General features: G+C 34.3%; 1 protein-coding gene across 4 annotated transcripts in view; it reads right to left on the bottom strand.

Annotated features, from left to right (window-relative positions):
- The window catches only part of Rbm41 (RNA binding motif protein 41), a 42947-nt gene that overhangs the window by 5420 nt on the left and 20270 nt on the right, over positions 1 to 17257 (bottom strand). For 3 of the 4 annotated variants that reach the window (XM_048335964.1, XM_048335967.1, XM_048335966.1), the window contains one exon: positions 9313 to 9713. In XM_048335964.1, coding sequence (XP_048191921.1) covers positions 9313 to 9713 — 401 coding nt within the window. Of the gene's footprint in view, positions 1 to 7866; positions 8097 to 9312; positions 9714 to 17257 lie in introns of those variants that run through there. The other variant, XM_048335968.1, reaches the window with a different exon arrangement.

Here is a 17257-nt window from a genome sequence, read left to right as displayed (position 1 = left end):
TTAAACTCATAAAAAAGTGGCTGAGTGGATAAAATAAACAAGATTTAACTGTGTGCTGAATACAAGATTCACTTTCAACTTAAGGATGTATGCAGGCTCAAAGTGAAAAATTTCATGCAACGGTAACACAAAGGTAGCATGGGCTTACACTTAAGTTAGACAAAATAGGCCTCAAGTTAAAACTGTCATGAAGACAAAGGATATTATATATTGATAAAAGGGTCAATTCACTAGGAAGTGAATTTTTAATATAACTGAATAGCTTTCAATATAAAAATTACCAGAGCACTTAAAAATATGAAGCAAACAATGACTGAACTGAAGGAAGAAACAGTCAGAATCACAATAATAGATCTCAATACTCCACTTTCAATCATGAATAAGACATTCAAACATGTAAGATCAACAAAGAAACAGAGGGATAGGAGTGTAGCTCAGTGATAGAGCACTTGCCTAGCATATGCGAGGCCCTGGGTTCAATCCCCAGCACTGCAAAACAAAACCAAAAAGGTCAATAAAGAAACAGAAGACTTTAACAACACTGTAGATCAAATGATCTTAACAGATATATACAGATCATTCCACACAACAGTAACAGAATATATATTCTTTAGTACACATAAAACATTATTTGGGGCAGGTTACATATTAGGTCTCAAAAGTCAACAAAATTTAAAAGGCTTAAAGAAAAGTAAAATATCTTTTTTTAAAAGCTACAATGGAATGAAACTAGAAATCAATAGCAGAACGAAATTAGAAAACTAAAAGTATGTACAAATTAGAAAATACAGTCTTGAACAACTGAGAGCCAATCACAAAAAACAAAGAGGATACTAGAAAATATCTTGAAACAAATTAAAATGGAAATATAATCAATCAAAATTTATAGGACCCAACAAAAGCAGAACTAAGCAGGGATTTTTGTATGTCTTAGGCTTAAACTAGGTGCAATCCCTGAGCTTTTCTTTGTGCTCTCTGACTTGAGCTCCACTTCTGGCTTTTTTGGCAGTTTATTGGAGATAAGAATCTCATGGACTTTTCTGCCTAGGCTGGCTTCAAACCTTGATCCTGGGATCTCTGGCTCCTCAGTAGATAGGATTACAGGCATGAGCCACTGACACCCAGCTTATATAGAAATTTTATACAAACAACTACATTTAAAAGATCAGACAGGCTATGAGAGAGGGTGAATGAGGATAAACATGGTTGAAGTAGTTTATTTGCACATAGAAAAATGAAATCTGTTGAAATAGTTTTAGAAAGAGAAGAGGGTAGGGAAGAATGAGAGGGCCTGAGTTTGATCAGGGACATATTGTATACATGTATGGAAATGTCAAAATAAAACCTGCCTTGTGTGATTAATGTATGTTAATAAAAACAGATAGTTACAAATAGATAGTGTAGATGGGTGAAATGGCTCAGACCTATAATCCTAATTATTTGGGAGGTAGAGACAGGGAGATCTCAGTTCAAGGACAGCCAGGGCAAAAAGTTCTTGAGATCTTACTTCAACCAAATTAAAGATACTCATAGTGGCATGTACCCATTATCATAATTATGCAAAAAGTCTAAGTAGGAACATTGTGGTCCAGGCTTGCATGGGCATCAATGTCAGACCCTGCCTGAAAAATAAAATAAAACGTGTGGGAGGTGTGGCTCAGGTGAAAGAGCACCTGTCTAGCAAGCATAATGCCCTGAATTTAAGCCCCAGAACTGCCATAAATAAAGATCTCAAATACACAATCGAATTCTATACTTCAAGCAAGCAGAAAAAAAGAACTAAGACCAAAGTTAGCAGGATAGTAATAATAAAGAGTAGAGCAGAAATAAATGAAATAGAATTTTAAAAAAAACCAGTAAAGCCAAGATTCTTTTTTGAAAAGACCAACAAACTGTTAGACCAACAAAAATTTAGCTAGGCTAACACAAAAGACAATTCGAATAAATAAAAATTAGAAATGGAAGAGTAAACATTATATAACCAGTATCACAGAAATAAGAATATTTGTAAAGAACTAAAATTACAAATTAACAAATTAGATAATGTAGAAGAAAATGATAAATTCCCAGAAACAGAAAACTTACAGTATTGAATTATGAAGAAACAGAAAGTTGGAATAGATCAGTATAAGGAAAATAAATCAGGAACAAAAAAGTTCCTAATAAATAAAAGCCTGTGATCAGATGGCTTCACTAATGAATTACATTACATATCTAAAGAGCTGATGCAAATCCTCCTTAAACTCTTCCCCCCCCCCAAAAAAAAATAAATGAAGAGGAAAGAACACTTCCAGAATCACCTGTAAGGTTAGAATTATCCTTATACCAATTCAGAAAACAACAGTGTAAGTATAGACCAATGTCTTTACTGAAAGTAGGTATGAAAATCCTCACGGAAATACTACTACAATGAGTTCAAGAGAATATTACACATTATGACCATGTGGAATGTGTCCTTGAGATCTGAAGATAGCTTAACATGCAAAATCAATATCAAACAATACATAACAGAACGAAAGTCACATGGACCGTCTCAACAGACTTGACTAAATTCAACACTATTTTATAAGTGTACTAAATAAACCAGTGAAAGAAATTACCTCAACAAATTCAAAACTATGAATGAGAAGCCTACAGCTAACATCATATTCAACAGTAAAAAACGAAACTAGTGTTTCTTCTAAGATCAAAGATATGTATCCTTGCCACTTTTATCAATACTATAATAAAAGTCCTAGCCAGAGCAATTAGGCAAGCAAATAAAACATCCAAATCAGACAGAAAGAAACAAATCTATTTTTGTTCACATATTAAATGACCATAAATAAACACTGAAAAAAAATCAACAAAAATGTAGAACTCAGCAAAGTTGCAGATTAACACAAACAGCTGTTTGTCTATACATTAATAGTTAACAATTTTGAAAGGAAATACATTTGCAATGCCATCAAAAAGAATAAAACAGTGAAGAGTAACAAAGACTTGAACAATAAAAACAACTAAATGTGGAAAGAAATTAAGGAAGACATAAATAAATGGAAAGATGTTCTGTTTCAAGGACTGGAAGAGACTGTTACAGTATTTGCACTACACAAAGTATACTCTCTATCAAAGTCTCAATGGCACTTTAAACCAAAATAAAAAAAATCTAAAATCATACAGAACCACAAATGATACCAAATAGCCAAAATGATATTGAGACATAAGAAAGCTAGAGGCTTAACAGTTTCTTAATTCAAGACATTTTACAAAGAAATCAAAACAGTGTGATATTGCCATAATCAGAAACATAGATCTCTGAATAGGACAGACTAGAAATGCATCATGAATTTACAGTTTAATAAACTGATCTACAAGTATGCCAGGAACACAAAATTGAGGGACATTCTCTGTTCAACAAAATGTTAAGCACTTAAAAAATCATACACACTATAAAATTGTATCATTATCTTATACCATATAGAAAAATCAACCTACAATACATTAAACACTTACTAACTTAACCTAAGACCTACACCTGCAAAGTTCCTAGAGAAAAGAGAATAAATATTTCTTGGCATTTTTTTTTTTGCCAGTCCTGGGCTTTGAACTCGGGGCCTGAGCACTGTCCCTAGCTTCCTTTTGCTCAAGGCTAGCGCTCTGCCACTTGAGCCACAGCTCCACTTCTGGCTTTTTCTATATATGTGGTGCTGAGGAATTGAATCCAGGGCTTCATGTATATGAGGCAAGCACTCTACCACTAGGCCATATTCTCAGCCCTTGGCATTGGTTTTGACAATTTTTTTGATATAACATCAGAGGCACATACAACAAAAACAAAAATAGAAAAGTGGTATTACATCAACCTACAAAATAGGAAAAGTATGTGCAAGCCTTATTAAATCAGCAATTCATAGCTAGTAAAGAGCTCAAGTCAAAAGACAAATATGTGATTAAAATATGGTCAAAAGACTTGAACAGACACTGCATCAATGAAGACATACAAATGGCCAAGGCATATATGAAAAGATGTTCAATATTATTAGTCATTATAGAAATGCAAATCAAAGCCATAATGATGTATGCCTATTGGGATACACAGTATCAAAACTAAAAATAAATAGCAAGTTCTGGCAAGGATATGGAGAAACTGGAACCCTTGTACACTATTGGTGGGAATGTAAATTGATATATTTGCTGAACAGAACAGTATGGACATTCCCACAAAAATTAAAAATGCAAACTGAAATTCAATCAAATAATCACACTTTTAGGTGTTTATCCAAAGAGTTTACTATGATCTTAAAATTCCCATGTTCACTGTTGCCTTTTTCACAGTGGCTGAAAGGTATGAACAATCTGCCCATTATGAATGGATAAAAGGTGAAATAGACAATGATATATAATTCAGCCTTACAAAGAAAATTCTGGCATATGGATGAAAGCTAAGTGAAGTAAGCCAGTTAGTCACAAAAGGATAAATTTCATGCTTCTAAATTTCATGGTTAAAGAAACCATGAAAACATGGTTACCAAGGGCTGGGAGGGGGACATGGGGGGTGTTGCTCATTGGGGAAAAAATTTCAATCATGGAGGGTGAAAACTTTCTATAGATATGCTGTATGATATTATGCTTATAGTTATCAATGCTGTAGTAGACGCTAAAAATTTGCTAAGAGAGTACATTCAATGGAAGAGAAACAAAGATCAAAATACAAAAAAGAGCAAAAAAGATAGTATAGCATTAGTTATATTGTTTTGAGCTAGAAACATATCCTTTTTAAAGGGATTAAGAAAGAATTCAGGCAGGAATAGTAAAAGTAAATAGCTAGAAAATGGATACCACTTAAATGACTTATTCACTGAAATATATAAATAACAACATTAAGCACTGTTAACTAGTAGTAGAACCTTTATCTAAAAAAATTTAAAACTTGGACATTCACACATTTAGGATTTATAGATGCTTGTATCTTAAAAGCATGCTTGTGATTCATTTTAGTAATGTTAGGTGATCTCCAGCTTTGACTTTCAAATACTGTTTCTTACCAATTAAGAAAGTCAGTTTTTCACCATTAAGTATGTTAGTAAATGGATATTTTAGATATTCTTTGTCTTCTGGAGGACATTTTTCTCTATTTCTAGTTTTCTGAGAGTTTTATTTTTCTTTTGTGCAGGTCCTCTTAGGGCCTAGGCACTGTCTCTAAGCTTTTATTATCAAGGCTAGTACTATACCACTTGAGCCACAGCTCTACTTCTGACCTTTTGGTGGTTAATTGGAGATAAGAGTCTCACAGACTTTTTTTTGTACAGGTCAGCTTTGAACCTTGATCCTCATGTCTCAGCCTTTTGAATAGCTAGGATTACAGACATGACTCATCGGTATCCAGCTGTTGAGTGTTGAGGTGTTTTTTGGTTTCTTTTTTTTTTTTTTGGGTCAGTGGTGGGGCTTAAACTCTGAGCTCTTCAGCTCAAGGCTAAGGCTCTACCACTTGAGCCACAATGCCACTTCCCAGCTGTTGAGTTTTTAATCATGAATAGATGTGAAAGGTTTTTTTTCTAATGCTTTTATACATCAATTGCAATAATCACATCATCTTTCTATTTTCAAATGTTGAACTAGTTTGGATATCTGGAATACATGCCAACTGATCATGATATATAATCTTTTTTATATTAGGTTTGATATTATTAATATTTTGGTTAAATCAAAATATTGCATTCAAATGTCGATTTCATAACATTTATTATTTTGGCTCCTAGCTACAAGAGAGATACTAGTCTAGTTTTCCTTTATTGTAATGTGTTTATCTAGCTTGATATTAAGCTAAGACATCTCATAAAATGAGGTAGTGTTCACTGTTTCTATTTTATGGAAAGGATTGTAAAGGATGGCTGTCATTTTATATTCCATCTTCAACCCTCTCTTAGCACATTAATAATACTTTTTACTTTAGTGGTTGCCAAAGAGTTTGAAATATATATTGACTAGCAATATAAATTCATGCTTAACACTATACTAGTCTATGCCTAGCCCCCTGATATGTATACACACACATACACACTAATGAATCCATCCTATTCCTTATAATTACTATTAATATCACTTAATCTAAATGCTATACTCATTTAACATAGTTTAAAATTCTGAAAAGTTAATAATTTAAAAATATGAAAATAAAAAGGTTTTTTTTTTTTACATATTCTTTCTAGCTTCTTCCTTTCTTTAATGAAAATCAGAATTACTGATCTGTCTCACTTTCCTTCTCTCTAAAGAACATTTTTTTTCTGTTGGGTGTGGGGCTTGAACTTGGGAGCCTAGGTGCTGTCCTTGAACTCTTTTGCTCAAGGCCAGTGTTCTACCACATTGAGCTACAGCTCTACTTCTGGTTTTCTGATGGAGATAAGAGATAAGAGTCTCACCAACTTTCCTGCCCAGGTTGGCTTTGAACTGTGATTCTTGGATCTAAGCTTCTTGAGTAGCTAGGATTACAGGCACAGCCACCAATGCCCAACCTTACAGAACATTTTTTTGGTGATTAATTCCTTCAGTTTTGAAGATGCATGAGCATCAGATGCCATGGTATTTATATTCTATTAACTATCTTAGAACACTTATTCTGTATATTCCCAATACTTTGCATTGTTAGACTTTTAAATATATGCTAATATCCTGGATATTAAATGATATATACTATTGTGGTTTTATTCTCTATTTTCTTGACTACTTAATTAGATTTTCTGTCTCTTGGCAATCCAGTAGATGTTTTTAACCTCTGTGAAGTGGCCATTTAAATTTTCAGCCTATTTTTGTTAGGTTGTTTGTGTTTTGCTTATTGATTTATGATGAAGAATTTCCTTAAAATGACTCAGAAAAGCATAAAGCATAAAAAGTGGATAATTTGATACTATTGAGACTTCTGCTCAAAAATATGTTAAAAATTGTCCTTTACTGGAAAAAGATATATACTAGGTAAACAGCAAGGATTTATGTCCAAAAATTTAAAATAATCCCTACAAATAAATAAATATTTAAAGCAAAAACTTGAATTGGTGGGCAAAGGAACAGAAAAGCTAATTCATAGAGGGCTGATGAAGGGCTAACAAATAAATGAATATATGCATCACTTCACTGGAAACTAGGAACATGTAAATTAAAAACATATGGTACCTTTTAAAATGTATTAGAATTTCAAAATTAAGTCTAAAACTATGAAGTCTTGGCAAAGATGTGAAAGGAAGTCTCTAAGATCTTCCTATATTCACAGTAATTCCACTTCTAGACATATAACCTAGAACAGTAATTCTGAAAATGCCACTTTCAGATCAATAGCATCAGAATCTCCTGGAAACTTGTTAGAAATGCAAGTTGTTAAATTGTCACAATTGTTACTCAAGATCTATTGAGCCAAAAATTCTGAGGATGGAGCCCAGCAATCTGTTTTAATAAGTCTTTCAGATAACTCTAATGTAATATACAGTAATATATGAGAACCACTGTTAGCCAGTAATACTCCTCCAATTGGTTTTGGTGGGGGGGCAGGTAGGATGGAGATAATAGGAAAACCTGCATTTTATGTTGTGGCTCACAACTACTTCTTCTCCTTTTCCCCATCTTCCCTTTTGCCCAAATAACTCACTCACTCATTCACTCACACTCTCCCACCTTCTCTAACACACACACACACACACACACACACACTTTTTAAGAAACAGTAACTGTATGAAAAAAATGTTTGTTAGTTATCTGTAACAGTCAAATAATGGATAGGCTACATTTTCTGGAAAATATATTAATGAATTATGGTATACTTCTACCATGGATTACTAAATCTTTGCATCATTAGAGAGATTTCAAAAATATTAGACATATTAAATTGAAACAACATTATAGAAAGATAGGAAGATTATGGTTTATGGTATCAATAATAGTTTCAAAATGCATGAAATTTTATGACTACAGATACTTCTCAACTTACAGTGGAGTTGCATCGTGATAAACCCCTTGTTAGTTGCAAATGCATTTAATACTTTTTCTATGGAACCTCATAGTTTAGCAATATAGTATACCTTCAAGTACCAGTTGTTTTCCCTGATGGTCACATGGCTGACCAGAAGCTGCATATCAAGAGAATACCATGAAACATTGCTAACAGGGAAAGAAACCAAATTAAAAATTCAAACATATTCTACTGAATGCACATTGCTTTCACACAGTCACAAAGTAAAAACAACAACAACAACAACAACAAAACGTACGTTAAGTCATCCTAAGTTAGGGACAGTCTGTCTACAGACATGTAATAAATTGAATGGAAATAGAAAATTTGGGATAGTGGTTACATCTGGAACAGAAAATGGGATTGGTTAGGGATACATAGAAGTCTTCAGGTATGTCTATAATACTTTACTGTTCCAAAATTAAGTACACATGTAAACTATTTAGATTTGCTTGATATGACTAGATAGGTATCTGAGTAGCCAGGATTACAGGTATGATCCACTTGCACCCAGAACTTCTATGTAATTCTTAATATTTTGTAACAAAAAGTAAGTAAAAATCAAGCTACCACTGAACAAAGCAATATACGTAACAACATTCAATCACTTGAAGGAAAAATGCCTTAATATCCTTCATTCACAATGGCTTTATTTAAAAATTCATGGATAGTTAGAAAATGGCGTTTTTATTTGGTTTAGCTTTTTAAGGTAGACAGTATAAAATAATGTTCTAGAAGTTTGAGCTATCTCTGGGTAACATGGCAATGAAACGTATTTCATTCCAGATGTAACATATATCACAAATATGAAATCATGATTTGGTCAATAAAACAAGGATACTATATATTACTTGGTTATACATTTGCCAATTTCTCAAAGCTCAGAGGACCTGTGTTCTCAATTTATTGCTTTGCTAACAGCACTTGAATCACACTGTATGAAAGCAAGGTGCACCCTGAAGATAAAACTCACATGGTAACTAACAGTTAACCCTTCTCATACCAGGTGATCTATTATTTGTTGACTAATTATAGAGCCCCCACACAGCTACTACTTGATTATTTTTAGCCCTGGAAAATGGAGGTGGCCTTTTCTTCAATTTGGGGCTTCTAGTCTTATCAAGATTCTTTTAAAATTCTAAGCATAGCTTATGACCTTAAGAAGAATACCAAGAAGATTGCCAAAAATACTACTTATACAGTATGCAGAGAATGAATAGTTAAAGTCAAGGACAAACAGAATCTTTGCACTTATATTACGATTATATAATCAAAGCTATTTTAAAAGTAAAAGTGAAAACAATCCATGTTGTTTTTTGTAGTTTGGCCTATACCTTGTTTGGTTTCCCTGGATTATATGAAGAAAACATAGGAATGTTTCGGATCTCTTCCTCAGACAAACGATTTCTCTGGATTTCATCTTCTGGGACAAATTCTATTGGCTCTGTCAGCTTCTTAGGCCCAGTCCAACACTGCTCAGGTGAAAAATCATTAACTTTTGCCACATGGAGACTGGGACCTTTACCCTGTGCTGCCTGATTCCCCTCGTCCTGGAGTACTGATGAGTTCTCAGCTGTGCCACTATCACTCACTGATGTAGCTGAGACCAGTGAGTGAGAAGCAAGGGGTTCACCTCTCATAAGTTGGAACTCTTCAAGATGTTTTTTCATTATCACCTCTTGGTAAAAATTTTCCAGGTCATTCATGGGATCGCTTCTGTTCTTTCGGGATTCATCTGGATCAAGACAAAAAGATAGGAAAGTTCTACAAGCCTACCAGTACAAACATTTACAAATTATTAAAATTACGTCCTGGATTTCAGATAGAGAAATTCGACTAGGAAAGGTCTTTACAACCCATGACAAGTGACAATAAAATACAGTTATCTATGACAGTGCATCTCTAACAAGGCCATGGTGATAAGTAAGGAACCTAGGACTTTCAAGACCATGCAATATACGTACCTCTACTTGATAAGGACATATGAAAAATATAACTAGCAGGGCATTATCAAACTTGAGCAAATTATTACTTCTTTACTATTATCCAATATCAAATCCATATTTAAACTGCCTTATTTCAAACAATTTTTTACATTTGGCTAGTTAATTCAAAATCTAAATGAGTTTTTAGCTGTTAAAATTCTTAATTCTTTTATTTTAAAACTGCCCTTTCCTTCCTCCTCCACCTAATTTCTTTGAGAAACTATATATGGTCTATGAACAAATAAGACAATTTCCTCATTATGTTAATTTATTCTTCAATCCCTTCTACTTCTCAGCAGCTCAATTCAAAACTATGTTACCTAATAAAAATGTGTTTAAATTTTGTATGTCAGTACTGGAGAATAAATTTAGTGGCTCGTGCTCGTGTTGGGCTTGCTTGCTCAGAGCTAGTGCTCCAGCTTTTTGCTGGTTAGTTGACAATAATTGGACTTTTCTGCCTGGGTTGGCTTCAAACCACAATCCTCCAGGGCTCAGTTTCTGGAGTAGGCAGTATGACAGGAGTAAGCCACCAGCATCTGGCCAAATTAGATTTTTAATATCAATTTATCAAGCCAAACTAAGCACATTTCAAACTTTAGTAGCTATGTCTGGCTAGTAAAACCATACTAGAACTGATAAAGACTGTATCATTATAGAAACTGTACTGAATGGTGTTGGCCTAAAGGTTTGATTATATTTTTAGGAAATATGTGTCATCCTATTGAATACTATAAGGTAGCCATTTGATGATCAAGATTATTAGTGATGCTGAAATCAATCTGTGCTGTGGTGTTGGTCTCATCCCTTCCAATATTAAGTTCTCTCATTCACCTTTCACCTAATGAGTTTTATATTCATTGATAAATATTGCCTAAAGTGATTAATTTACTAAGAGCTGCAAAATGAGGCTTTCCTAATTCTATTGTTTCTATTTTTTTCTCAAAATTATTTATTAGCATCAGTTAGTTGTACAAGGGGGTTTCATTTGACATGTTGATATATGCATACAATGTACCTACTTTTTTATATTTGCTATCTGGCATTTTATAATAAACTGTCATGGCATCAACATTTAGTTTCTCTATAGTTCATGTAGGAATAGAAAGATAAATGCTTGATTCTTTCCCATTCTCTATCAATTATGAAACTACTGAGCAAGTATCTTATAAATGTTTAATAGTGATCAATGGTTATTTTTAGTATAATTATAAAAGCATAAAATTTAATACACTGTATTTTATGTGTTTCAATAAAACATAGTTATTTCCCCCCCTAAGGACCAAATTCAGGGCTTCATGCTTTTGCGGCAGACATACAACTTGAGCCATGCCTCTAACTTTTGCATTGGTTATTTTCAAGGTAGGGTCTTGCTTTATGCTCAGCTGGCCTGGAACATAGTCCTCCTACTTGTGTTTCCTCCTGTTGCTGGGGATGATGGGTTTATGATGATGTGCTCAGCCATTGTACCATCCTTGTAGCTGGGATAACAGGTGCCCACCACATTATTCAGCCATTGGCTGAAACGGAGTCTACCAAATATTTATGCCCAGGTTGACCTTGCACTCTAATTCCTCAATCTCCATCTCTCAAGTAGCTAGGACAACTAGGTGGCATGAACTGTCATGCCTGATTGATCCCCCCCCCCCCCCCGTGGTCAACTTATCCCACTAGGAGTCCCTTCCACTAAGTTCCTTTATTTTTTTTTAATTGACTTTTCTTGCACAGAATGACAGACTAAGTTTACATTACACATTTTCTAACTTGAACCTGGAAGATTTCTCCAAGGATCCTTGATTCTTTTTAAGGAGACATGGTATTTAGAAACCATTGTGTTGTTAGGTATATTCACTGCTGTTGAAATGCTGTTGCTTACAGGTCTTTATAGAGTAAAAAGCTACAATCATTGGTAGCAGAAAAATACACCTTGTATTCACATTACTATCTACAATTCAAATTTAATATAACTGGGTTTTTACTTAAATGCTTTGATTTTGATTTCTTTTCCTTTATACTTAAGATATAAGATTTTTCCCATTTCTTTCCCCCCAAAGTGCTGGAAATTAAACCCAGGACCATTTGCCTCCTAAGCAAACATTCTTCACCGACCTATATTCCTAGCCACTAGTATTGTAATATCAAAATTACTCATTAGCTCCTTCCTAAAATATACTTACATGATTAAAAAATTTCAAAACAATACTAATATGACTAGCGATCTTAAAACTAATAAATATGTTTTATATTTCTTGCAGTTACCTTGCCCTGTGAATATAAAAATATTGCTTTAAAGTCACTAAAAGCATTTTCTCTGTTTAGTTGTGATATCAAATTTATTTATTACTAGGATCATTCGTTCTGGTTGTTTCTGAATTATACTGACTTATTTCCCCTTCCCTTTTTGTGATACAAGGGACTGATCCCAGGGTCTCATAAATGTTCAACAGGAAAACTACCATGAGCTACATCCTCCAGTCCTTTTTTCATTTTTTGATTACAATTTTAATTATGGAAAACATTTACATGGTTCTATAGTGAAAACTGTTACACAGTATGTTACATAAATAGTACTTCAATCTTTGTTCCCTTTATCCTTTTCCCTTCCTCCCCTAAAAGTAAGTAAGCTTAGCTTATGGTTCTGTTGTTTTTTTGTTGAAAATATAAGCAAACAGGCTCCTACACCCCCACACCCCTATACACACATATAGAAGTTATTAGTTATATCTGTCTGCTACATAAAAGGAACTCACTAATAAACACTGTTTTGCAACTTGCTTTTTAGGACTTAGCAATATATTCTACCAAATAACTCTAATATTGTGTAAAAAAAATCTTCCTTTTTATACTTGCAAATTACTCCATTGTATACAATAGTTTATTCAAGTACTCATAAACATTGGTCTTATATTCAGTCATATGCTATTATGAATAATACCTTGAAAATAGCTTTATGTATATGGAATTTGCTACTTTTTTCAGAACATCTTTGAAATAGATTCTATGAGGTGGTCTTGAGATAAAGGTTAAATATATGTGTAAATATATGTATATATAAATTTCACTCGGAATGAGTTTAATATTCTGTTATTTCAACCAGCAAGGCATACAAATATTTATAGAAGTACTCCTTAAGACACAAAAAGTGCTAACTCTTAAGGAAAAGATTGGTAAATTCAACTATAATAAAATTAGAAGCTTCTGTTCATCAAAAATTTCATAAAGAGATGGAGAAACAAAGCCAGAGAATAAGAAAAGACATTTGCTACAGAGGATTGAAGAGATATTCTACAAAACATGAAACACACATAGCTAGTAAATATATGCAAAGTGCTCAACCATATTAGAATTCAGGGACATGAAAGAAAGGAAATGAGATACATAAAGAAAATTGACATGTTGAAAAAACGTAAAATAATGCTACTATCATGTATTAGTGAGGCTGGAAAAAAACTGGAGCTGGATGAGTCTACTTCTATACATACTTGAAAAAACTTATTATATGAGCCAGATATATTTCCTGAGATATATCAATCAACAAATACCCTGGAAACTATTGCACAAGATGGTCCCTATAATCCTCCAGTGATTTCTACCCAGACACACTAAATTGTACAGGCATTTAAGTATAAGAGCTGAGGAAATCAGGTAAGCAACTATAATGCATGCTTCTAGAATAACAAAATGAAAAATAAAAACACATTGAAGAAGGCAAGAATGAAAGAGATTGGAGTAATGTGAGAAATAGCTCAAGAACCAAGGAATGTCTGTGGCTTCTAGAAGCTGCACAAAGCTTGTCTAGAGTTAGGTACCAGTGGCTTATGCCAGAAGCTCATCCTAGCTACTCGGAGGTGCAGTTGGGGAGAATTGTGGTTCCAAGAAAGGGTGGGCAAAAAGTTCTTGAGATTCCCACCGCAACAAAAACAGTTGGGTATGGTGGTATGTCTGTCATGTCAACTATATGGCAAGCATAAATTGGGATCCAGGCCAACCTGAGCAAAAAACAAAACAAAACAAAAAACCATTTCAAATAAGCAGAGCAAAAAGGGGTGGAAGCATAGCTCAAGTAGCAAAGTTTCTGAGTTCAAAAGTACTGCCAAAAAAACCCCAATAAAATAAAAAACAAAATTAGTTGGGAGTTGGTGGCTCATGCCTGTAATCCTACCTGATCCAAGTATCTAAGGATCATGGTTTGAAGCTAGCCTGGGCAGGAAAGTCTGTGAGATTTGTCTCTAATTCGCCACCAGAAAGAAACCTGGAAGTGGAGCTGTGGCTCAAGTGGTAGAGCGCTAGCTTTGACCACAAAAGTTCAGGGACAGCACCCAGGCCTTGAATTCAAGCCCTATGACCAATAAAGAAAAACAAAAAACAAAAACCCCAAGTCCACCTAGAGTCTTTAGAAGGGATCAGCCTGCTGACATCTTGATTTTTGGACTTCTGACTTCTAGAACTATAAGAGAAGAAATGGGTGTTTAAGCCACCAAATTTATGGTAATGAGTTAAAGCACCCACAGCAAAACAATATACTTGCCAAAAAACAGAGCTATGCACTATTTTCATTCAGCATGGTCATCAAGGTTCTGGAGAATATAAGGTGATGATGATGATGATGATGATAAAACTTCCATATTAGGAAAGGAAGTAAAACTATTCCCAGGAACATTATGTAGAAAATCTTAAACTATTCAATAATAAGACCATTATAACTACTGAGAGAATTTAGTCACAGGCTATAAAATCTATATAGAAAAATTAATTTCTATGCCCTTTCATGAAACACTCAGAAATTGAAATAGGAATAATATTCTATTCTTGAGTGTCAAAACAAATAAAATTCATAGAAATGAATTTTGAAAGGAAGAATAAGGTTGGTAAACTAGATGGTGCACATCTCTAATTGCAGCTACTCTGGGGGCTGAGGCAGGAAGATAATGAGTTTAATCCAGGGAAGCCTGGGCAAAATTAGCAAGACCCTATGTCCAAAACAGAACAGAAACAAAGGGCTGGAGGCATGGCTCTAGAGGTAAAGTACTTCACTACCAATTTGCCAGGCCCTGCATTACACTCAAGGAGACGAGGGAAGATTCTTAAAACTAAACAAATTTGACAAGATATGTACTCACTACCTTACATATGTAACTGAAACCCCTCTGTACATCACCTTGACAATAAGAATAAAAAATAGATACACAAAATAAAAAAATTACACAGTGCTAAAACACATTGTTTTTTTTTTTTTTTTGGCCAGTCCTGGGCCTTGGACTCAGGGCCTGAGCACTGTCCCTGGCTTCTTCCCGCTCAAGGCTAGCACTCTGCCACTTGAGCCACAGCGCCGCTTCTGGCCGTTTTCTGTATATGTGGTGCTGGGGAATCGAACCTAGGGCCTCGTGTATCCGAGGCAGGCACTCTTGCCACTAGGCTATATCCCCAGCCCAAAACACATTGTTAATCTAAATAAAGGCAGAGACTTTTCATATTCACAAATTAGAAGAAACTGTCATTTAAAAAATGACATTAAGACAAGTGGTTCTGTGGCTCAAGTGGTAGAGTGCTAGCCTTGAACACAGAGAGGCTCATGGATGACAAGCCCAGGTCCTGAGTTCAAGCCTCAGGAACATCAAAAAAACAAAAAAATCAGCGAGAGTGTGAGGTTTTGAGTTAAAGCCTCAGTACTGGCTCCAAAAAAGAAATGACATTAAAATGAGAACTATCCCCAATTGAATTACATTTCAATTTAACTCCTATTAAATCCCAGCAGAGTAATTTTTGGTTTAAAAAATTGACAATTTTGTATGGAAATACAAAAGTTTTAAAACAACCCAGAACACAACAAGCCAGGATGCTGTAAAGACACTTGCACATCCATGTTCACTGCTGTACTATACACAATAGCCAAGTTGTAGAAACAGCCCAGATGCCCTATAGTAGATGAGTGGATCAAAAAATATATATATATGGTACCAATACACAATGTAATTTTACACAGCCATTAGAGACAATAATATTAAATCATTTGCAGGGAAATGGATGGACCTACAACAAATCATGTTAAGTGATGTAAGACAAGCTCAGAGAGATAAATGGCACATGTTTTCTCTCATATGTGGAAGCTAGATCTAAAACACACTGGGACATAATAAATTACACAGGACTCTATGCATTCACATAAAGTGAGACCAAAGGTGGATAGGAACCACCAGGAGAGGAACACAAAGGCACAATGCCTATGTGCATCTGATCATACAAAAATAATACTGCATTTATTGAAATGAACTTCAGGAAATGGAAATAAGAGGTTTTTTCTTTGTTGCTGTTTTCATTTTCTTTTGGTCTTGTTTCCGTCTTTATTATGTCTTTGGTAGTGTAAGGGGAGGCACAGAAATGGAGGAATGAAGGGTAAACAAATGCAGCAGTGGTACTAACTAGACACTATAGTGAAAATGAATGATACAACTTGTGGCTGGGGTCTGGAGAGAAAATCTGGGAGAGAGCAAAGGAAGGGATGACACTGTTCAAAAAGAAATGAACTTCTTTAACTTATGTAACTGTAAGCCTTCTGTGTACATTACCCTTGTAATAACAATAAAAAATTCGAAATAAAATAAATAGAAGTTACAGAATAGAACGCACAAAGTTACAAGAATTATACTACTCAATTTCCAAGCTTACTACATAGGTAAAGAAGGTCAGAGCATAAGGCATACAGGAACCAAGTAAAGAAAGTAAGCTGAATGTCTGGAATAGAACTTTTACATTTGGTCCATTTATTATTTTTCACTGAGGCCAAGAAAATATAATGGGGAAAATAATAGTCTTTGCAACCTATAGTGGTGTGATAATTGGAAATCCACATACAAAATAAGAATTTGGACATTTTTGCTGGGTGCTTGTAGCTAATGGCGATAATCTTAGCAACTCAGGAGGATCATCGTTTGAAGCCAGCCTAGGCAGAAAAGTCCTTGAGACTTCGTCTAGAATTAAAAGTGGGAGAGAACTAGCTGTGAGTAAATAAGTAGATTAAGAATGAGGCCCTGAGTTCAACCCTTGGGAGTAGCAAAAAGAAAGAAGAACTTGGACCCTTTACCTGACACACAAAAATTAATGTTACATTCACATTAGACCTGAACTTTGAACTAAGACAGTTAATTATTTTAGAAGAAAATAAGAGAGAACATCTTTCTGGCCCTGGTTTCAGCAAAGATTTCTTAGATAAGACACCAAAAACTTAACAAATTGATTAACTGAACTTCATTGAAATAAAAAATTTGTGCTTCAAAGACATTTAAGAAAATGAAAAAGC

The sequence above is a fragment of the Perognathus longimembris genome, chromosome 28 (assembly GCF_023159225.1).
Source record: "Perognathus longimembris pacificus isolate PPM17 chromosome 28, ASM2315922v1, whole genome shotgun sequence".
Lineage (NCBI taxonomy): Eukaryota > Metazoa > Chordata > Mammalia > Rodentia > Heteromyidae > Perognathus > Perognathus longimembris.
Note: the sequence above shows the minus strand (reverse complement) of the source record. Positions and strands in the feature narration are given on the sequence as shown.